Source organism: Centroberyx affinis, unplaced genomic scaffold (assembly GCF_046629955.1).
Source record: "Centroberyx affinis isolate AG114_WGS23_722 - 3 ecotype Tasmania unplaced genomic scaffold, CSIRO-AGI_Caff_v1 ptg003708l_1, whole genome shotgun sequence".
NCBI lineage: Eukaryota > Metazoa > Chordata > Actinopteri > Beryciformes > Berycidae > Centroberyx > Centroberyx affinis.
In genome coordinates, this window is record NW_027281598.1 from 171,646 (window position 1) to 195,000 (window position 23,355).

The 23,355-nt window shown below is 43.8% G+C and overlaps 1 protein-coding gene across 1 annotated transcript in view; it reads right to left on the minus strand.

Moving 5' to 3' along the window:
• Positions 1-900: 900 nt before the first annotated feature.
• Positions 901-23,355, minus strand: part of plekhh2 (pleckstrin homology domain containing, family H (with MyTH4 domain) member 2) — a 32,958-nt gene continuing 10,503 nt past the window's right edge. The window contains exons 3-30 of the mRNA XM_071540677.1: positions 20,864-20,926; positions 20,627-20,776; positions 20,425-20,508; positions 19,832-19,913; positions 18,461-18,652; positions 16,863-17,824; positions 16,333-16,408; positions 16,151-16,245; positions 15,710-15,869; positions 14,376-14,512; positions 13,342-13,455; positions 12,960-13,046; positions 12,162-12,320; positions 11,460-11,540; positions 11,129-11,308; positions 10,521-10,629; positions 10,006-10,118; positions 9,638-9,817; positions 8,922-9,019; positions 6,529-6,706; positions 6,252-6,407; positions 6,027-6,124; positions 5,584-5,725; positions 5,154-5,290; positions 4,899-5,028; positions 4,182-4,268; positions 3,280-3,429; positions 901-2,531 (exon numbers count right to left, since the gene is read on the minus strand). Coding sequence (XP_071396778.1) covers positions 2,346-2,531; positions 3,280-3,429; positions 4,182-4,268; positions 4,899-5,028; positions 5,154-5,290; positions 5,584-5,725; positions 6,027-6,124; positions 6,252-6,407; positions 6,529-6,706; positions 8,922-9,019; positions 9,638-9,817; positions 10,006-10,118; positions 10,521-10,629; positions 11,129-11,308; positions 11,460-11,540; positions 12,162-12,320; positions 12,960-13,046; positions 13,342-13,455; positions 14,376-14,512; positions 15,710-15,869; positions 16,151-16,245; positions 16,333-16,408; positions 16,863-17,824; positions 18,461-18,652; positions 19,832-19,913; positions 20,425-20,508; positions 20,627-20,776; positions 20,864-20,926 — 4,386 coding nt within the window. The 3' untranslated portion in view covers positions 901-2,345. The remainder of the gene's footprint in view (positions 2,532-3,279; positions 3,430-4,181; positions 4,269-4,898; positions 5,029-5,153; positions 5,291-5,583; positions 5,726-6,026; positions 6,125-6,251; positions 6,408-6,528; positions 6,707-8,921; positions 9,020-9,637; positions 9,818-10,005; positions 10,119-10,520; positions 10,630-11,128; positions 11,309-11,459; positions 11,541-12,161; positions 12,321-12,959; positions 13,047-13,341; positions 13,456-14,375; positions 14,513-15,709; positions 15,870-16,150; positions 16,246-16,332; positions 16,409-16,862; positions 17,825-18,460; positions 18,653-19,831; positions 19,914-20,424; positions 20,509-20,626; positions 20,777-20,863; positions 20,927-23,355) is intronic.

Genomic DNA, 23,355 nt, shown 5'->3' on the forward strand with positions numbered 1-23,355 from the left:
ATCTTCCACCACTGAGGAGACAGTGATAGAGAATGATAGAGAATGGGAATTTGCAGCACGGCTGACACAGCCACCATGGAGCAAAGCGTCCTGTCACAACACGTTCACATTGTTGAGATGAGTGTTTTGTTGTTTTGCTGTGCTGGATCTTTCACAGCAGTTGTACAGGTACAGCAGCGCTTGAGCAGACAGCACCTGTTCAACCTTTAACCAGGAAGTAACCACCTGTAACTGACATTAATGAATGTAATGCATTTTATGTCATTTATATTGCACCTTTCCATACAATATTTAACATTTAGACTGGATGTGGACTTCCTCTCTATTTCTTCCCCTTTTCTTTTGAATATGTACATGACGGCTCAGTGAAATAGCGTTGTCATCAATGATTTCTCCACTTCATGTCAGTTTCCATTGCCTCACCCGCTCTCTTCCCCCCTCGCGCCCTTCCTCCCCCTCGTCTCCATGGCGACACGAGGACAAAAGCAGCTTTCTGGCTAGTTCAGACAAGTTTGGGTGTCGTATGTCTTGCCCCCCCCCCCTCTCCGCCTCCCACTCCCCCTCCCCCCATGAATGCACCTAACCTGGAATGAGGGTGTGTCAGTTCCCGCCCGGCCCCTAATGCAGGTATCGAGGTGTCAGTCACCGTTTTGCACCAATGAGGAGGCCGGACACCAGTTTGGGGGGGGGGGGGGGGGGCGGACGCTGGGAAATGTGTAATAAAGTCCCAGTGTGTGACTGTTATGGTTTCTGTGGGTTAGGTTGTGAAATCGCTCCTGTGTCATGTGAGATAATGATAGTTTCACTGACAGCATGGATTACTGTTTTGAATGTGGAAAATACAGGTTGTACAGGGATTTTATAGTATAGTATACTTGTCGGAACCAGTTACTTGTTTGTCGTGGGTGTTTATTCAAACAAACAATAATTATAACAATTCCAGCAAAGACATTTTACAAACAATGTATTTTCATATGACAAATAAATATAATACCTAACAATACTTCAAACAAAGGTCGTATTCCGGCACGGGGGAAATACTGGGAGGCAGAAATCGGAACATCTTTAAAAGTACCTAACATGATAAAATGTCAAATAATAAGATTCCTGTTTTTCCAGTTTCTCTTTAGGTGCCATTGTACATTATGGGGGAAATGGGTCACAAAGTCGGATCCTGTCAGGTCCTTAAAACACCTTCCTGTAGCTTCTGTGTCACACCAGTCAGAAGAGAGAACATCCTCTTTCCCATCAACCATTTCAGCAACTCTTTAACCGTTCATTTTCCGCCTTACTCGTCTTTCGACATTCATCATCTTTCTTTAAAATAAAAGCATTATGTAATAGCGGTGTCGATTTCCGTGTCTGCCCTGTATCCCTGCCTTAATCAGTGCGGTATAACGCAGCAGAGTGGAGGTTTCTCGCCCAATTTGGGTTTTTCACCCCACCAGAAAGGCTAGAAGTTTAAAGTTCACTACACTCCAGGCTATTCAGTAACTAAGAGGCAGCCAGTTTCCAGATAGAACAACGGCTCTGCTCTTACCAGCCACAGGAGTTCCCAACACAACCAACTTGCCCAATCAATCACATGCATTAGACACTTTCTATTGCAAACAGTCCACATACATTTCCATGGAAAACGGTGTATTCTCATTTCTTAACAAGAAAAAATCGATCCACTTTAATTGCAAATGAAGTCATCCTACTGCAAAATTGTTAATTATTAATAAATTCTTACTGTATTACAAAGTGTGCAGTATCCTTCATTATACAACAATGTTAAACACTTCAGTATATCTTTTACTTCCCGGCAGAGTCTCATTATGCTCTATGAGACGGCCTTAAATCCCCTCTAAATTGTTATTTATTAATAAAGCATCACCACCTCTTTTATATATCACATATGACTGTGCATGATGTTTGAAGCGAGGAATACAAACATGAAGTCGCTTTGATGATCTTCACACGGCGTCTTTCTCCACGAGGAAATGTACCAGGCAGCACAGATTAATGAGAGGTTTGGTTAAGTCTGTCAATAAATAGTGTTGACTTTTCTCTTTGGTGTCAGCACATAAAAGCAACATGCATCAGAAAGACAGAAAATATCCTTGGAGGCAGTTTCTAAGCAAAGCCTCTTAGTTCTTGCCGGCGACCATTGTGTCTTTAAATTTCAGAATTATAAATATGTGATAAGATGGGTGGGTTTTCTACATAAAAATCATGCCTGGTGCAGCTTTAAGTAAATTCTGCGTTTTCAAATTGAAACAAAAAGGAATAATGTGAATATCGCTCAGAGACATCAGGGCCTTCCTCAACCACATCAGTGCCACTCGCGTCGTCCCAGCAGGTCACAGCAGCGTGGGGGCCTTGCTGGGACGGCCCGTCGCCGGCGGGGACTTGCTCCTCAGCTCTTTGCTCTTCAGATTGAGGGGCTGGGCCACCATGAGGGCCGGGGCGGAGAGGTGGTGGGCGGCCGCCTTCTGCTGGTGAGCGCTGTTGATGTAGCTGGAGATGAGGAGGGTCATCTCCCTGATCTGTCAGTCAAACAACACAGAGGCGTCAGTGTGAGTGTTTGTGTGGATTCATCTTCTCCCCATGTGAGTTCATATGAGTTCATTTGGAAATCCTTATTTAGTTTGTTTTAGCTGACAACATATGACAATATAATACAAGAGTCAATTTAGTATACTTTTCTGTGACTAGTTGACACTAGAGTTCGACTGATATGAGTTTTTGAAGGCCAATACAAACACTGATGTTTTTGGATTTAAGCTGTTAATAACCAATATTCAAAATCCACAAATCTGACAATTTTCATAAGAAAAAATGTATAGGATAATTCAGTAGGATAATACTACCACCACTACCACCACCACTACCACTACTACCACTACTACTACTACTACTAATAATAATAATGACAACATATTCATGCATACTTGTGTGGAATCCGATCAAGCAAGCTGCATTAGCATCAGTTCAGGCTGAGGGCCTCCCATAGACAACCAGTGTAGAAGTGATTTCCTATTCATTTACACAATTAATATTTAATGAATCAAACTGCATCCTATTCATTTTCATCCAGCAGATGGCTGATGCTGACTGGGCCGGTATTTTGACTGTTATCAAAAGCCTAATATCAGCATGATATATTGGTTTAACCCTAGTTGACATTATCTCAATTGCCCTGATGCAGTAAACCCCACCCATCTGGCACTCCACGCAGCTTAAAACAAACACTAAGGACTATCTGTTTGATGCAGCTCTGGCTCTCTGTCTGACCTTGGAGGCAGCCATGGCGAAGAGATGCTTCTCCGTGGGTTTGTCTTTGGTGGCGTTGGTGCCGATGCTCTGCCCCACCACCAGCATGAAGTCCTGCTTGCAGCCTCCGAACGTCATCAGGTTCTTGTAGGGGTGGGACACCAGCAGCTTCTGAACACACACACACACACACACACACAGATGTAGCGTGACGATGTTCTGATATGTTCCGATAATGAAGACAGACAACAATGTGCATGCACCTTGCACATTGTCACTTTTTCTGAAGTTTTTGACACATATGCAAATCTGCACACCATGTATATAATTTATCTATGTGTGCAAAATGAATATATTTCTACTGACAAAATTCTACTGTTGCAGTTGGTTGCGTTATGTTTAATTGCTCCCATTTGCTCTATTCTTGTTTATATCCTTTCTGTTACTTGCTGCTGCATCAACCCAATTTCCCCATAAAGATTCCTTATTATTTCTAGGGTAGTTTTGAGATATTGAGCCTGACATTTCCATATCTCACTGAACAACTTGCATTTTTATACACACTTCAATAAATCATTTTATAAATCTAAACCACATCAACCACATTAGAAGACCTATTTATTGAGCTACATCATGTGAAGAACTGTTTTTAGGCCAAATATCAGTTGGAAATTGTTACATAATCCTTACATCCATGCATAATCCTTTGGGAACCCTGGGCGCATAGCAGTTCTCTAAACCAAACGCCACCTGAATACATTACAACGACCTGCATCTAATCATATATCAGCTTGTTTTCTCGTCACGCTCCACGGGTCGCGTGGCTTGTAAATACCATCTCTGTCCTCAGTGATTTCGGCGGCAAAATCAAGCCGGAGACAGCAGAAGAGTGATGCGGGGGCAGCTAGGGCAGAGATGCTTACGATAGAGTTGTGCTCCAGCACGCCGATGCCGTCCTCGTGCACGGCCAGCCAGACGCGCGCGCCCTGCTCCGGAGAGGGGGTGATGGACTGAACGCAGAGACACAAACAGGAAGAGAGGAAACGATAACACTCTTTAATCTTGTGCTGAGTCTTGCAATCTTATTTATCTTGAAAAAAACAAACAAAAAAAAAAAAAAAACTGCCAGAGGGGTGAGACAGTTTCACTTGTTTCAGCTTGTTTCAAGAATTCCCTTAAATCAAGTGTCATTTCCTAGATACTAGTAGAGTGATCTGACTCATTCTGCCTTCAACGTATAAACACTTCCTGAAACAAGTGAACTGGAAACAAGTGGGATTATTTTATCCCCACTGGCATCAATAAGACTTTTAAGACTGAATATAAAACTAAATGACTGGTTAAAATGGCCCATTTTGACATTGTATATACTTAAACACAAACATTATGCTACGTTATGTCACACTGTGTTACAGTACATTATATATTTAGAGCACCTTATCATATTTTAGTGCATTTCTTTATTTGAGGGCAAATATTAACACATTTAACAACCCATTGTTTATATCTGTGGGGTTGAAGACAAGACAAACAGCGCTTTTAGAGATCACACGCTAACATGCCCGCGCACACACACACACACACACACACACACACACACACACACACACACACACACACACACACACACACACACACACCTCGGCCTCAAACAGTTTGGCGCCGAAGAAAGGCCACTTCCTGGCTACGGTCAGGTAGATGCGGACGCACTCGGACGGGCTCCGGCCCCGGAGGGAGGCCCAGCGGGCGGAGAGGCGCTGGAGCAGTTGTCTGGACGGGGGGTGGGGGGATGGACGGAGGGGGGAGGGGGGTAGTAAACAAAACATAAGTCAACGTTTGGCAAGGTGCATGGAGCGCTGAATCGAAGCCCAGCCGGCTAGTTTTGTGTGTCGTACCTGAGCTGGTCCTCGGAGGCGGTCCTGCGGTAGTGTTTGGGGTAAAACCGCTCCAGAACCTGTTTCAGGGTTTGGTTGGACTTGGTCTGCGCTGATCCAGGAGCGGAGAACGGACGCTCAAAGTCCCCATACTCCACCTGAACAAAGACATGGAATCACTCTGTTCCTTACATCGGGTTCCTGACGACAGAGAGGACTTTTGGGTGTGACATTATTGACATTATTGCCAAGTCTATTCAACATCAATGCATGAAATGTTCGCTCTTTATTCTCCAGTTTATAAAAGGCTTGGCGAGGTTCCATTTAACTGCAACACTATACAATATCACAATAGGAAATAAGGAATATATCACTGTGGCATGATACCCGTGACAGTCACACCTCTTAACCTCATTTATCTTCCATTACTTGAGTGTGTGTGTGGACAAACCTGGGCCAGCAGCGCGGCCATTTCCAGAGCCAGTTCCTTGTTGACGGGGAAGTGTCCCGCCGCGATGGCCTCGTTGGTCTGGTAGGCCAGCAGCAGCCTCTCCCTCTCCGACTCCCCCCTCACCTGGAGAGAGAAGTACAGCCTGGGCACAGAGAGGCGGACGGGACAGAGGGCAGAGGGGTTGGTGGAAAGATGGATGGATGGATTAGAAGATAGATGGGTTAGTATTTGGTTGAGGGATGAATGGATGGAGGCGGACATAAAAGAGAGAACAAGACAAATACAGTTAGAAATATAATCAACAGTGTTCCCATCATGGCCCTGTTGTACAGTTCCCAGGACTTTCCCTTGACTTTTCATCATGTTTCAGGAATGCCGAATGTAAGTGGGCGCTCTGAATCATAATACAGATAGCGATTGGCCCAGTTGGCTCCTGCCTCTACCTGTTCTTGTAGGTGAGGCGGACAGTCCTGGTGTTCTCAGACTTGCCGGTGTGCTGCTCCTTGGAGGCTTGCTCCCATTTGGAGATAATGTCACAAATCTGCGGACGACGCAAGGAAAATAGCAGGTTTGTGTTTAGTATTGGAGGATCGTCGTGTGAAACAAGCTGTTTAAAAGCTCCCTATCTTCCAAAAAAGTCAGCTGTGCATGAATAAAAGATGCAGCACCTTGATGCCTCCTTGCAGGCAGTGTTCCAGCTCTCGTCCAGTGGGGTCGTCGGTGTACAAGCTGAAGCCGGATTGCCCGGTTTTCCGTATGCCGGTGTCCTGGTTGAGGCGGCACTGGAACTCCTCCACCGTGGTCGACGCATCGAAGCTCACCACCTATGGAGAGATAGTGCATTCTTATGGAAAGATAAAGACAGCACAAGACACATGATATAGACAGTAGATGAGGCATCCCCGCACGCATATACATATATATGTTCTACACTGTATGTATTACCTGGTAGGTGTTATTGAGGAAGTGGACAGGGACGCTGAAGGGCAGGGAGTGGTGGTAGGGGTTCCTCAGTAGGATCGACAGGATCTCCATACGGGACGGCCTGGCCTGCCTCTCGCCCTTCTGCTGGGTCCGCTCCATGGAGCGCTGGCAGTAGATGGCGTATTTACCCACCTCAGTCCTGGGTGGAGGGGGGGGGGGTCGCAGTGATGTAGTGGTTAATACATATTGTAAATTTACATATTTGGAATTTATTCAGAGCAACTTGCAGTTATTGCAACAGCAGAAGCAACCAAAAGTAAGAAATGCAAAGGTCAAAGTAATAGGGGGTTAACTATGAAATCCAGTTGATCATCATATACCTATCAACCAGTATAAGCATTGTTTATGTTTATATATATTTACAGAATAATATTAATGTCTGTTGTATTTTCTTGAAGACTCCATATTATATCAGTCAAATTTAACTTACCATAATGTTTACTATGAATGCACATCATTGCATCAGACATTATATTTCACAAATAAAAAGGTGGCTCAACTGAGTTAAAAGTGATAATGGAAAGCACAGCCAAATTATAGTCAAATACAAGGTTAGCCCAACTATGAGAGGTGATTTGCATTATGTTTGTGTATGGCAGAGACACAAAGACAGATGGTGTGCATGTACACAGCAGTGGCTATCATAAAAGTTAGTACTGCAGGTTTTAATAAATAACTCTTAATGGAGTGGGTGCAACAGTGCAGCAAGCTGGTCAAAGTAGGACTGTATAATGCAATGTCTGTATGTGATGTGTGTCTACAAAGAACATAGGCTCTAAGATCTTGTTATTTACTTGTTACATTCACTGCAAAAATGTCCATCAAGTCATTTAGTGTCATGTGATCGCGCTTCGAGGACTGTATGGTTTTGGCTCAGGAAGTATTATTCACCACAGAGTATCGGTAAGGATACAGGGAGACAGGATGAGGTCGCTTACTAGATCTTAATCTTCACTTAACGGACGGAACAGCACAGTGTGGTGGTACTCATACACTTCAATCTGTCTCTCAATAACTCTCTGAATCTATGAGAGTATTTGTGTGTGTGCAGTCTAAATAAGAAGGGAAGGAAAATAAAGAGAAGTGAGCATGTCTCTGTCACACATTTACCATACTATACTAAGGTACTGTAATTTGGTTAAGAATACATACACCTGTAGAACAGAATGGTGATATAGTGTATATAGTATATATACTGTAGCCACTTAAGAATCAAACTCTCCTACTCTACAGATAATTAGCACAGTTGTTGAGTCTGACCAGAGGGTGATCTTCCCGAGGTCTAGACTTAGCTTCTTGACCAGCAGCTTATCGAGTTGTTCTCATGTGTGGGCTGAGCATAATTCCAGCCTGGGTATGGAGAGTTGTTTCCGAGGGGCGACCCCTGATCTGACCATGAGGAACACGAGCTGAACTTCGCCTTCGTCATCTTCAGAACACAGATCTCAGGCGATGTGGATGTCTCTGTGTGCCACAGGCTGGTCTGTGCATCACATCATGCAGCATCTGGGCATGGAGATGCATGGTAGGTCTTTCAACTCATTTTCCCAGTCACCGCAGGCTTGGAGTATTAGGGGGCCATCCCACTGCCTCTGCTCAGACCATAGGTGCTGAACTAGGACCTTTGCTCTTATCGTGAATGGAAGTATGTAGCCAAGGAAGTCATACTAGTTAAGACTAGATAAATGTTCCATACTCCACAGGGTGATATCAGTAACCAGGCAGCCCCAGGCAGGTTCCTGCACATCCTCTTGGTTGTGCAACAGCCACAGCTCTGTACGGTCTGACTGGGCCTCTTTGGCTGACTATGTTGGCAACATTGCTGGCCCACTGCCTGATATCGAATCCCCCATCGGCAAGGAGCTCCCTCAATTTGTTGAGCAATTGCATTGAGTCCTCGGGTGAAACCGGACTTCAGAGGCAGTTGTCAATGTAGAAGGATCTCTTGATCACCAATTGTACCTCCTCTTCTTCAGGCCCACTGTTCTCCATCCCAATGGCAATACTTGCCACTCGTAAACGTTAGCAGGTTCTATTGTCTGCATGCCACACCAGACAAACCGGAGCAGGGTTTGTCCTCCACCAAGACGCGCACTTGGTGGAACATCCCATTGATGTCTGCACTGATGGCTACAGGGTGCACACCAAATCAGAATAAGGGAGTCATTTGATTTGCAATAGAATTATTTCATTCCATTGACAGATTTTTTTTCATTTGTTTTAAGAAAAGACTTAACAAGATTTGAAAATTGATCATTTTTGCAGTGTTAAATTTTCAATGTCTGCTGCCATTATTTTTGGCCCATGGACCATTTGTTTTGTTAAACTCTTTGGGCCCCCTGGTGTTTCCTCACCTGGAGTCCCCGTGTCGTTTGAGGTGAACCTGGAGCAGCCAGAGGAAAGGGTGCTGAGGCAGAAACAGTCCAACACACAAGGCTAGGAACTGCCAGCCCTGTAGGACAACATACAAACACACTGTTACCTGATACACATGAACTATCACCGATAAGAGACAGGGAGCCTGTAAAGAAGGAAGTGGTAGAAACATCACAATGCGATATGTGAGCAGACAGAGGAACCAGACTGAAAAGCAACATCATTAATGTGTCTAGCACTCTTGCTTCAAGCCTAGGAGCTGTCTGAGTCTGTTGTGATACATGCTTGCACATTGACAAGAAGAGGGGGTAATTTAAATCCGTGTAACTTTACATCTTGTTTGATGTTGAGAGGCAGTGCCGAACCTACAGTAATAATTTACCCCCTCTGCTGTGTTACATTGTCAGTGCATGTGTCACGGGACTCTCTGTGGCACTGGCACATAGTTATTTCTTGGGTGAGTGGTTTAAGGCATCAGGGTTTCTGGTCTCTGGATGAAGAAAGTACAGAATAAAGGCTTTTAAACAGATTTTTTAGAGTGACTTGGATCTCTCTTTCTTTCCACGCAGGTTTGATACTCATTTACCCGATGGTTTCCCTGTTCCAGACACCCCTGTACTTCTAATCCAAAATGTCGCTGCCCTTCTATGAGTACCACATGCTAGTGCTGCCACCGTGTGGTCAGGGTGCGTACCTGCAGGGGTCCCGGCTGGCCTTGGGGCTGCCTCCGGCGGGTCTGCTTGATCAGCTGGCAGAAGAACTCGTTCTGAAGCTCGGGGTGAGCCAGACACACCTGCAAGGCGCTCTGGGCCAGCGACACGTGGTAGTCGATGGCCGGAGCGTCGATGGCCACGTTGATGAAGAGCTGACAGGTCTGAGGAGACGATGGGGAAGAAAGAGTGGCGGGGGTGAAGGGGGTTAGAGACCATGGAAGACTGAGGAAGACAGAGGAAGACGGATTCTGTACAGTTGTGTTGTTCGTGAAGGTTTAAAAAAGATGCAGTATTCCTATATAGTGGAAATATAGAGTTACTTTTACTATGGATGTGTGTGTGTGTATACCTTGAAGAGTTTAATGGCCTCTGTCTGCAGGGCCTGTGAAGGCAGGGTGGTGAGAGGAGACGACAGAGCCTCCTTACTGAAACACAACATGGGGTGTCTCCAGATCTGAGAGTCTGAGAGAGAGGGAGGGAGAGAGAGAGAGAGAGGAGAGGATGGGGGTGACACAAAGGAATAATTCAGTTTTAAAGATCAAATGATGACCGACATTTACTTTAATCTTCTGATATGGCTAAATGCAGAATATTTTATCATTCTGAATGAATTCCCTAAAGATTCCAAATGAACTGCTTACATACATAAACATGAACACTATAATAAAGTGATTCTGATAGGGTGTCCGCTTACATGCACCAAAGCATGTGCATACAATGGATGTTGAGAAGAATGCTTTAGACCAGGGGTATTCAACAGAATTTTTTGAATTGTAGTATGGCAGAGAATGCAGTCAGCTGAAGCGAAGCAGCACCAAAGCTACAGCAGAAAGACAGTGAACACAGTTTGTAATAAATACTCACTTGGGTCTCCATCCAGTTGGAAGAGTTTTCCCACCAGCTGTTCAAACTCAGTGCCCACTTTACCCACTGTGGTGCCCGCTGCCACAGAGAGATGGTACAGCCATGACTCCTACAGAGACACACACATTAGCATCAGTGATGTAGAGGCAACAAAAAATGATGGTGTATACTAGTAGCTCTGAAAAAATGTACTTTACTGATTCATTTATAGTTGTAACATTATCAGTAAATAACATACAGTATTTTTGCGTTACAGTCCTGGAACCAACTGTTGCACTGTTAACCAGTAAATATTCCTGGTGCCACAATCTAGGCTGAAATATCTCAGAGCTATTTTTGAAAGTTTCTAAAGCCGGGGTGTTTTCTTAAAAAACATTCCCTCTCCTGCTGAGCAGAGTCTGGCTGCAGACTGAGAAACCAGCCGTTAAGTTACATTGCAGACACTTAGATTACTTAGAAGACTAGATGAATTCAATTTAATATGGCAGCTAACAATGAATTTTAATTATGGTGATATGAGTTTGCTGTGAGGCTGTAAAATTTTTTTGCGATGTTCCATCTTCATTTTGGTTCATTTCTACTGCTCCTGCCTCAGGTTGCCCTCTGACCTTTTCGTGGCGCGACTCGATGAGCAGGTAGGTGGGTCCCTGCTCCTGCGGGTGGACGGCGATGGTGAAGGGTGCTGACTGCAAGCCCCGCCCACACGCCTTCAGGTCCTCGTCAGAGTCCCGGGACCTGTCCACCTCCTCCACCCGGGCCTCCCACAGCTTAATCTGACCCAGCGGGAACTGGCGACACACACACACACACGCATGGGCACACACACACTTTGCTGTTGACTCATTTACAATTTATAACTTTATAATTTATGACAACTTTAGCCCTCTGTCCAACTATTTATTGCTACTGACAAGTGAAAACCTTGCTTTTGTATTGTACCTTGTCCTCTTGGCTGCGGAAGTAGTAGAGCGTTTTACCGATCAGAGCGCACCACACCCGCTTAGAGTAGCCATGCTTCACCTACGAAACAGACAAACAAATAAATGAATTGCCGTCAGGTTAATGACACTGTAATAGAGAATATGTGGTTGTAAACATGTACGACATGTAAAAAAAGTGGATTCAAATGGACAGTCAGAGGGTCAGGGAATGAAAAAATGGGGAACACTTCTAACTAATGTTAACTAATGCATTTATTAACATGAATTAAACATGAATAACAACATTAAAAAAGATTAGTTAATGTTAAATGCACAAGAACAACTGCATTGATAATGTTATATATATCTGTTAATGTTAACCTATGCTTTGTTCATGTTGTTATTCATGTTTAATTCATGTTAGTAAATGCATTAGTTAGCATTAGTTAATGAACACTTAATGTAAAGGTTTACTAAAAAAGAAAGAAAAAACAAAGAGAGCGTCCTTGTAAAATGCAATAGGATATTTTACAGATGAACTGATGCAAAAGATAATGTAGTTTACAAAGCATGGTACATAGAAGGGTATCATCCATGTGTTTCCACCAAAAAAAAGGTCTTCCTCTGATTGTGTATGCCTTTAAAACTATATTGGTATTGTTATTATCTGCACATATGTATTGTGAACAACATTTTCAGAGAGGCACATTAGTCGTAGGACCTTGATGAGCAGTCCCTTCATGCCGGGGCGAATGTCCGGCTGGGTGAACAGGGGGCTGGCGGCTTTCACCCTCAGGACGCTCTGCAGCACCCTCAGCCACTCCTCCAGCAGGTTCGGAGAGTCGGCCTTCAGGTAGTACACCCGCTTCCCCGTCACGACCTGCACACCACAACAAGCACACGGGTGGAGGTGAAGTTTTCCTCTTGTTTTGAATCGAATGGATGTGTGTGTGATGATAGTAATGGTCTCTCAAATCACTAGACCAGCCTGCTACTCATGTGTCCCTTTGTTTGCTCTGTGGTTCTTGTTTTATAAAAAGCACTTTTTAAAAAAAAAAGAAAATTTGATGTGATTTGGAAAAGATCTATACCCTACATATCATATTGTACAGTATAATCTATTTTTTGTAAACTACGGTTTAAGACCCAACAGGACTTAAATGCCTTTTTCAGGCAGATGCCCAGATAATAAAAGCAATAATATACATTAATGTGCCTGGCTAACATGGTCTGGCTAAATATTACTGAGTTGGGTGCTGAAACATGAAAAAAAAACCCTCCTCTTTACCATCCCACGGTTGTACATTGTATTATAGAAATAATATCTGAAGGGTTACATTCCAAAACAAGAATGTTATCTGATATCCATTGCTCAATAGTTAAAAACTCGCACAATAACATGTTCTAAATTGGTGCTACTTTGCAAGTAAAGGGCTCGAGATTGCTATTATCTTCAATAATATTCAAAAATGAGTTTGACTCCAATGGCAGAAATCTATATGTGATATTGTCTGGCTACCTGGAGGACTTGCTTCCCGTCTCCGCGGGCGATGCTGCTGGTGGCGTTGACCTCGATCTGACCCTGAGGTCTCCTGATCACATCGCTCTGTGGCAGAATGCTTACAGTTATACAGCTGCAGAGACATGAGCTCAGTCTTACATCAGTGGTGCTGAACAAAAATGTTCTATCAAAAAGAATTCACCTTTTCAGGTATTAAGAACATGCCTAATCCCTAATCCAATGCATCAATGGGTTTCAAACCTTTTATAAATGAGATAAAGATAAAATAAAGATGTAAATGTTCAACTGATTTAAAAACATTTTATAAAACACCAAACATGGGATTATGTGGTTTCCATACAAGACCAACAATATGAAAACAGTGTTTTATAAAACCCACTGGTGACTTATAGTAGAGTAGCTCTCCGTCTTTGAGGACAAACCAGCGTCTCTTCCAGGTTTTCTTCCAGGTCTTCACCATCTTCAGCAGGTAGCCCGACTTCTCCATCGGCTCCTACCACATAGAGCACACAAGGAACGAGTACTGAAATATTTCACTCAAGTACAAGTACTGAGACTTCCATTCAATTTGGGAGATTGACCCATTGGTCAACTCATTTGTTAAGTGATGAGAACATAAACACCAAAACCATCCATGTGTCCTGGTAGATCAGTGACTCCACTGCTCCATGCTAACTCTTTAGCATACACTATGTTGAGTGACAGTAGGCTCCATGCTAACTCTTTAGCATACACTATGTTGAGTGACAGTAGGCTCCATGCTAACGATTTAGCATACACTATGTTGAGTGATAGTAGGTGACTAGCATTAGTTAAGTATGAAGACTGACCTTGTAGTCATTTCTAGTAATACAAATTTGTTAGTGGTTTTATTTATATGCTCTGTACATTCAAAAACATGGAAACTGAAACATCATTAACTCAATATAACTGATGTAGCAGGTTTATTTTTAGAACAATTTCAGGTGAGAAACCATGTATTTATCCGCTGTGGATTGATTTTTAGATGTGCACAGTCTCCCATCACCCACCACCTTCACTTCCTTTGGAAACAGGGAAAGTAGTCCCTGCTAGTTCAAAACAGTGTTATTTTTGCATCATATTTTGTGTCAATTTTACCAGTCTACACAAAACCAGACTTCGCCCCATATAATTTCAGATTACTTACTATTTAGCTTTAGATCTGCTACAAGTTTTTCTCACTTTTGAGATAATGCTAGTCGCCTACTATCACTCAACATAGTGTATGCTAAAGTGTTAGCATGGAGCACCGGAGCCAGCGATCTACCAGGGACACATGGATGATTTTGACTCGTATGTTCTAAACACTTAACATGTAAGTTGACTAACGGGCCAATCTCCCAAAAGCTCAGTGAATTCCTCTCAGTGTAAACCGAGGGCCTGCAGCCTTACGCTCTTGCCGTTGTCGCTGGCTGAAGAGCAGGTCTTGGGGAGCTTCTGCTCGGGTTCAGAGCACTCTGTGTCGGCGGAGTAGGCATCAGGAGGAATGGCGTAGTCGCTCTCCGACGTCATCGAAGACATGGACACGGCTTGGGGGAGAAGAGTGTGAACAGCGGGTGTGAATCCACATAGCATACGGTCATAAATACACATTCTGTACAGTCCCACGGCGTGTTTGTGGTGATGACGAATAGTTCTTTTGAAGTACAACAAGAGGATTGTGGGAGGCGTGTGAATATTTGCAGCAAAGGTGTGAAGATTTATGAAGTGAAATGTTTACTTCCTTTAATTAAGTCGATACTGCTCAAGAACAAGCATGATATCTAGAGAATGATTTTCTAGGGATAGAGGAGTGAAGTGTCTCACTCTCGACTGACTGACCTGAATTCACCTCTTGGTGCAAAAATGAAATGATGCGTTGTTCGTTTAAAAGGATATACAGATGGAGTGCTCACATATGTGTATCCAGAGAGTGTCTGTATTTAAAATATGGTTCTTCTCTATATATGAAGTGGCTGTGGCTATAGAGGGAAATCAACGCCAGCAGAAAGCCAGATACTAAATATAAATCTTTGACGTTGGCTGGTCAGTTTTTCCACCCTGCCCACCATGTTGGCAGGCGCTGTATCTTTTCATCTGCAAAAACCTTTTTTTAGCTGGTAAAATAATAAAAGTGGCTGGTGAATTTTGGACTAGACCAGTGTATTTACCCAGTGAAGATTTGCTGAGTACGAAATCGTCACACTCATTCAGTCAGTTATAGTTAGAATTATAGTTTTGCTGTCATATTTCTATAGGATCCTCCTAAAATGTATTATAGTTACTTTACATAAAGGAACAGTAGGAGACTGTGGTTGTTCCAGCCAGGCAGGAAAGTATGAATGTGTAAGAATTAGAAGAATATCATAATAAAAGCACAGAAAATAGAACATACTATAAACTACAATAGGGTTACTGTAAAGTCACTAGTCTAGTCTTGTTTATTTATATAGCCCTTTATCACAGTCAAGTCTCAAAGGGCTTTAAGACTATCATATACCATACTACATCATATATACATACTACATATACACATCATATACATCTTATACGAGCTCATATACATACCTCATATACATAATTTACTATTGGGTACCACAGACAAACAATACATTTCTATAGGGGGTAGTGGTTTTAGCAGCTCCAATGCAGCAGATGGGGGTTTGTTGCCCCGACACAGCTGGCCTGGAAATTCAAACCAGCGACCTGTGTGTGTGTGTGTGTGTGTGTGTGTGTGTGTGTTGTACCTCTCTTGAGGGAGCGCGGGCTGCCGGGGCTGCTGTCCTTGCGGGAGCTGGAGGAGGTGTGGGAGCTGCAGAAGGAGCCCTCCTCCTCCCCCGAGCTGGACGACTCCTCCGAGCTGGACGACTCCTCCGAGAACGGACTGCTGCTCAGCAGAGTGGCCTTCTGCGCGGGTCAGGAGGGCAACACACACACCGGTCAGTACACACAGTCACACACACACACACCGGTCAGTACACACATATTAATGCACATCCACTTGAATGACACAATTTCCCCAAAGGGATATAAAAGTTGTCCTTGTGACTCGGATGCACTTTTATAGATGTGCTTTTATAGAACTGTTTTTCATTTTTCCTGCTTCACTGATTAAGTTCACTGATGATTTTAAATACATAGGATGGGAATCTACATGCAGAGGAAAAGTGTGTACTCTTCTTACTTACCCCCTTTAGAGTAGTGTAAACCGGTGTGGTCATATTTTTATAGATGAGGGATGTATAGAGTACAAAGGCAGGATAGGAGGACTGGAGGGAGAGGTCTGGAACAAAGATGACAGGTCAATTAACCAATCAAACATCTCCATACCTCTAGTATTAATCAGTCACCCCCTATCTCCCTGTCTCACCTTTGCTAGCAGGGTCTGTGCAGGACGTCTCCGACAGTCTGATTCCTGACTTAGCCACAGCGTAGATACGACTTTCCTATGGAGAAAATACACAGAGCAAATATGAAGGTTTCATTCTGAAATGATTTATATATCCATTTGAAAAGAAAAAAACCTTGGTACCTTAAATTTATCAGTCAATATTTAAAAATTGCAGAGGATTCTACCCTACTTCTACTTAAACAAAGGTGTTACAAAGGCTTAACTTTAATAGTTACCCACAGTTGCATGCTGATATATTATGCTGATATTTGCTGTTTATTAAAAATTCGGAGCTGCTGACCCACCTAAAAGAATTGTATTAGTCTAGTCTTTCAATGGAGAGTTTTAGTGTCCCATGATGGTATAAATGCTGTTTCAGAGGCTTTTCCACTCTGACAAGAATGAAATTATTGGGGAAAAGCTGAATCCTTGTAATTTTGTGGGCATGAAATTGTTAATGTAAAGATATTGAATATTGGCATAAAACATGAAACAGTGGACAGTCTTACCCAGGAGGGGAGCCTGTGCAGAGGGGGAGTGGGAGGCTTGTTGCCGGGCGCTGAGCTGCCACAGTCTGGACTCTCTGGGCTCTCCTCTGTCCCAGGTTCGGCCGGGGCGGGTGAGGCCGGCAAGGGCGGCAAGGCGGGGGGACCCTGGGGGGGCGTGTCCCTGCCCGTCTCCATGCCGACCTCCTGCTCCTGGTCCAGGTCCAGGTCGGTCTCCTGGGGCCGGAGGGGGCGGAGCATGCTGAGGGCGTTCCGCGTTCGCCCGTGGGCCGCCTCGCTGCTGATGGGCGGCTGGCTGAGGTGCTTCTTGGCCAGGGCCACGCTCATCGCCCCGAACCCCGCCGGGGTCCGCAGGCGGGGCTGCTTGGGCGAGGCGGGGGTGTCCCTGGGGTCCTGGGGCGGGTTGGGCCGTTTGGGGGTGAGGGCCGGCGTGAGGATGGGGCTGGGGGTGTTGGGCTCGCTGGAGGAGGACGAGGAGTCGAGCCTCTGCGACTGGAAGCGCTTGTTGAGCTCCTCTGAGGTGCAGTCCTCCAGCTTGGCCCCCCGCGCCCCCTCCTCCTCCTCCTCCTCCTTATCCCCCCCCAGCGCCCCGTCGGCGGACCCCGGGAGGCTGAAGCGGGGCCGCTCGGTCCGCTGCATGTCGTCGTCGAACAGAGAGCTGCTGTCGTCCGAGGCCGTCAGGTAGGTCTCGCTGCCGGGGCGGCTGAACTGGAGAGAACACCCGCCTCCTCCTCCTCCTCCTGCCCCTCCCCCTCTGCCCTCGCACACCCCCCCTCCCTCCCCCTCGGACGCGGCGCCGGAGAGCACCGAGGAGACGCCGCGTGACTCGCGTCCGCACACGTCCCCCCCGATGCTTTCGGACGCGCTGTCGTCTTCCAGCGGAGCGTCTAGCGGCCCGGGCTGGACCGGTCTCTGGACACCACCGGCTGTTCCTGAGGAGACCGCTGTCTGCTTACTGCTCTTCTCTGTGGAAATACATATCCAGTAGGTTTCCATTTTGGTGATTTTATTTTGCTATCATGACACACATTCAAAACTAATTGTAAACCTTTAAAATTCAAGAGTGTCAATACTAAGCCTTTTTTGTAGTTTCTGAAAACAACTGACGGTTTAGAGATACAATGTTTCAAATTTAGAAGCAGATGATCACAAACTGAAATGTGTAAAATAATGATATTCTTTAAGGTGAGGTTTTCCAAGCACTTTTCTGAGTTAGGGTCAATTCCATGCCAATCAATTTAAAAACTTTAAAATGGTTAATTTATATTTCATCTAACCCAAAGGAGGGAACTGGAGATACAACTAAACTAAGACCTTGTCAGAAGACGATGAGGACCTGATTGGGAAAGGTTTACTATATTCTTAAAGTTCATAAAGTTCATTTTTCAGACTGTACAGTAAGTCACTTGGATAAGGTGTTTGGTGCTGAACTGGCTCAGTAAATCCAGGCCAAATATCCATGAAATCGAGATCTAAAGTTGTGGTAGTTCTGGTAGATGCAGGACTTGTGGGTTTTTCCTTCTTGCTTAAGGGCATTAGATGGTAGTTTTTGAAGGAGAATGTTCCCATATCAGAGTACCTCAGTCACCCCGGGGTCTTACCGGTTTTGTCCCCGCCCTCGGCCTCTCCCTCGGGCTGGGTGCTGAGGGTCCTCTGGGAGGGTGCCGGTCCAGTCAGGACCTGGGGGCTCTTCCCCCTCACCTGGAAACAGCCGAAGGTGAGGCTGCTGAGGCGCTGGGCCTCCCCCGGCCTGGACAGAGCTCCGCCTCCACCCCCACGCTTCTGCTCCAGGACTGGGATGGAAACACATACACATATTGATATATGTTTGAACATTATTATTGTGTGTATATGTGTGTGTCTGTGCGTCATGTTAATAATAACACATATAATTTACTACTACTTCTACTACTACTACTACTGTTACCAAATTTCCCTATGGGAATCATTAAAGTTTCATTTAGTTTCATTACTATTTCTATTACTACTACTGCTACTATTACTACTACTACTACTACTACCACTACTATTACTGTTACTACTACTACTATTACTGTTACTACTGCTACTACTACTATTACTACTACTACTATTACTACCACTACCACTACTATTACTGTTACTACTACCACTACTACTATTACTGTTACTACTGCTACTACTACTACCACTACTATTACTGTTACTACTACTACTATTACTGTTACTACTGCTACTGCTACTACTACTACTACTACTACTACTACTATTACTGTTACTACTACTACTACTACTACAACTACTACTACTACTACTACTGTTACTACTACTACTATTACTGTTACTACTGCTACTGCTACTACTACTACTACTACTACTACTACTATTACTGTTACTACTACTACTACTACTACAACTACTACTACTACTACTACTGTTACTACTACTACTACTACTACTACAGCTACTACTACTACTACTACTACTACTACTACTACTACTACTACTACTACTACTGCTAGGGACAAGGGTCACAAATTATCTTAGGCTAGAAAAACCTATATGCAATACATCTGTTCCATGTATTTTATATGTAACAATGTCTACTTGTATTGTCCCTGACACACAAACGACTAAATAAATACATACTACTAAATAAAAAAATACGACTAAATAAATAGATACTACTACTACTACTGCTATAATAATAATAAGAAATTCTATTTGTAGCACACATTTCATTAAAAGCAATTCTCAAAGTACTTCAAAGAAAACAATAAAAACACAGCAGTAGAGTAAAACCTGTGGTTAACCACTTAGTAGTTCAAGTGAAGGCCTTTCTGTACAGGAAAGCTTTTAAGAGCTTTTTTACAGAGCATGTAATCTGGGCCGTTTCATCATGCATTCTATTAATGGCTTTAACATGCTCTACAGGCCGACGTATATGAAGGAGGATGGCTACATGGATGACTCAGGATTCAAAAGGTCCTTACCCTGCACTTGTTTCTGCAAATCCACAATCTGAGCCTCCTGTTGCTTGTTGGTTTCTCTCAGCGCAGCGTTCTCCACCTCAAACTGAGCAGCACAACATGTTTTAACATCAAAGATCCAGTAAATATACTGAGTGAGCAAAATATTAGAGGCATCTTCCTGATATTGAACTGCAGCTCCCTTTTGCACAATCCACATCTCAATTGTCCCAAAGCTTAAAACTCCTTCTCTAACTCGTCTGCTTCTCTATATCTACATGTCCTCCTTTGTGATTAGTATAGATTCAATAAGGGAAATCGATAAGGGATGATGGCTTTTACCTGGAATCACCTCATCAGTGTGGAGTGAGTGTCCCTAATCTTTTGTACTTTCAGTATATATCAAATGCTTCCAGGAAATGATGAGGTATTCTATATTTAGTCTGTTGCCAAATGCCATTTAATTATATCTGATGGCTTCCAAAGCATACTAACCAGCATATTGAAGACGAAATAAACCTTAAGAAAACATAATTTCTAGACAATAAATGTCCAATAATAGCCCACCAGCCATCTTAAATTTTGTCTCTATTTATCTAATGGCATCATTTATTTACCTCTGACAGCTTCAGCATCACCCATTCCTTGATCTTGGCAGCTTTCTCCTCCACCGTTTTGGCATCCTGGACTCGGATCTGTTTCTGGTGAAAGAAGACAAACATCAGCTGTTTCTCATAAGTCATGTGGCATGTGATCAGTGACTTAACACACACACACAAACACACACACACACTTAGATCTGCAGGAATCCGAGTGTACCTGCTCCTCCAGCTGCTGCTCCAGCAGGGCGATGGCCTCCTCCCTCTCCTGCACCAGGACCTGCAGCTCCTGGCAGCGTCGAAACAAACGCACCTCTGACTCTCCGGACTGATTGTCTGGAGCCTTCAGCTTCTCCTCCATCCATTGCACCTGAAATAAACACACACATTGGCACATGCACACACATACACACACACAGACACTTACATGTACACACACTTTTGTTTGGATCCTTACCTGCTGGTGAGCTGTGAAGGCCCGTTTCTCTGCATCGATCACCTGTGTCTCCAGCTGTTGAATCTGGGGCAGCAAGAGCACATTAACTTATTTTATTTATGTATTTAGTAATAGTAATAGTAGTAGTAGCAGTATTTTTAGTATTAGTACTATTATTGATATACCTATATTGTGTCTTAGGCATAAAAGCACACACATACACACCAGATCATAACACTTAAAACTAAAAAGGATGTTTGGAATCAGAATCAAGATATTGAAAGTTCACAGATGAATTTAGCTGGGCCATTTAGCTGAATCACTTAAATCCCCATATGAAAGAAGTGGTAGGTAAAGAAATAAGATGAGATTTTTTTCATATCTTATTTCATTAGAGTGGTGGTTCTCAACGTGGGGTCCGGGGACCACCAGGGGTCCTTGAGGGGGTTCCAGGGGGTCCCCAGCAAATCGATGAATTGTTCAACTTCAGCATTGTTTAATTTACAAGAAGTACACAACACAATTAGAGAATGTAGAAGAATGACTGTTTTGATCATAGTTTCTCTGTTATCTCTCTACCTACAATACAGATAGTCATGGAATTCTGGACCAAATCATATCTGACAATAAAACATATTCCCAGATTTAGGTCCAAGAGACAAAATCTCATCAAATGGGGGTCCGTGGCCCTAATGTGGACTAAATTAGGGGTTCCTTGATACGGAAAAGGTTGAGAATCACTGCATTAGAGCAGACAGTGATGACGGTTCAGGTGTCACATCCACGAGGCACAACCGGCCCTTTGTGTGCGCTGAGATCAGAGAGGAGCATGCGTGGAACCTAGTGAGAGCGTGTTAAAACTGCGGGAAAACACAGGCGGGTCACGACACTTTCACACACTCACACACACACACACACACACACACAGAGCCCCGACGCGCGATGCCAACGCACGTCGCGAAGGACGGAAAACCCTGTGGGAACGCCGAGGGGGGAGAGAGACGGCTTTATGAGCAACATTCCTCTGAAATTCCTCGGCTCAGAGCGGGCGGAAGCGGCGGGGCAGAGCGGTGTCTTCTGAGGGGGAAAAAAACTCTGCACAGACCTCAGCGGCACTTACGGAGGAAAATATGTAGGAATGTCTATGGAAGTTCTCCGCGTAGCAATTACACTACCACCACGGTCAGAGCGGTGCGCTGCTTACACATGGGTACACACGCAAATTAGATGCGATTACAGGAAACTCGAGTGAAGAATAGGATGTAGCTAAGAATAAGTATGGTGGAGATAATAAAAAAAAAAAGTAATTGTACCTGCTGAACACAATGGAAATTATACAGAAAATGAATGAAGGTAGTGTCTTCATTTGTTTATTTGTGTATTTGTTAGGATCCCCATTAGCTTTGCCCTAAAGCACAGCTAGTCTTCCTGGGGTCCACATTTAAAACCATACATTAAACATTACAATCAACACAAATAGCAAACACCAAACATAAACATAACACTCATATTTAAAAAAAAAGAAAAAAAAGAAAAAAAAACAAAAACATAACATTAACAGATTTATAGGTTGAAGTATACTATTCACACTATTCACATTATTGACAAATCTGTAGAAATGTGCCATGCAAATGCGCATTGCAGCTATTCATATTATCATATTTACAGATGGAGCTAACATACACTACCAGAATGTTCTATGTTTTTTCATTCTCTTAAAGCCATTTTGATCTAAAGGCTTCTGCTTAAATGCTTGAAATTTGTTTCTTAGACAAATATAAATAGTGAAGTTGATGCCTATGTATGAATTTCTTTCCAAAGCCTTTGCCTTTCCATCAAGGCATAGGGCGGCTACTTTAAAGAATCTGAAATATAAGATAGTTTTGAATTTGTTTAACACTTTTTTGGGTCGCTGCATAATTCCATTTGTGTTATTTCATAGTTTTGATGTCTTTACTGTTACTCTAAAAAGTGAGAAATAGTAAAAATAAAGAAAAATGCATGTGTGCAAATACCTATAGACATACTGTACACATAGGTCGACACACATGTGCGCACACACACACACACACACACACACACACAGAGAGTTCAGTATCCTGGTGCTCGTATGTAGCGTCATGCTGTCATTATTCTGCCAAACGCTACTAAACGTTCTGCAGCTTTGCTAAAATTCCTGCAGTTTTACAATCATAATGAGGACTGGCTGGAGCCGGACCGGACCGGACCGGACCGGACCGGCTGTGGTCCGGCTTTTTCCTGTTTCCGTTCAGCTCCGCAGACCAGATGAACAGGACCCAGCCCAGGCCCGGTCCAAAAAAGCAGCCACACCCTGTCAGAGCCACTCACTGTTTCCACTGCAGGACCTTTTACTGGATGGAACTGGAAGCGGGGCCCTTTCTGCGGCCACGGTGCCACTTGTCATAGGAGAATCAGATTCTACAGACTTTATGATTTTATGAAATGATGTCATACTTTTGCCTGCAAATGACTGCTGTGCGTCTCCTTTGGAC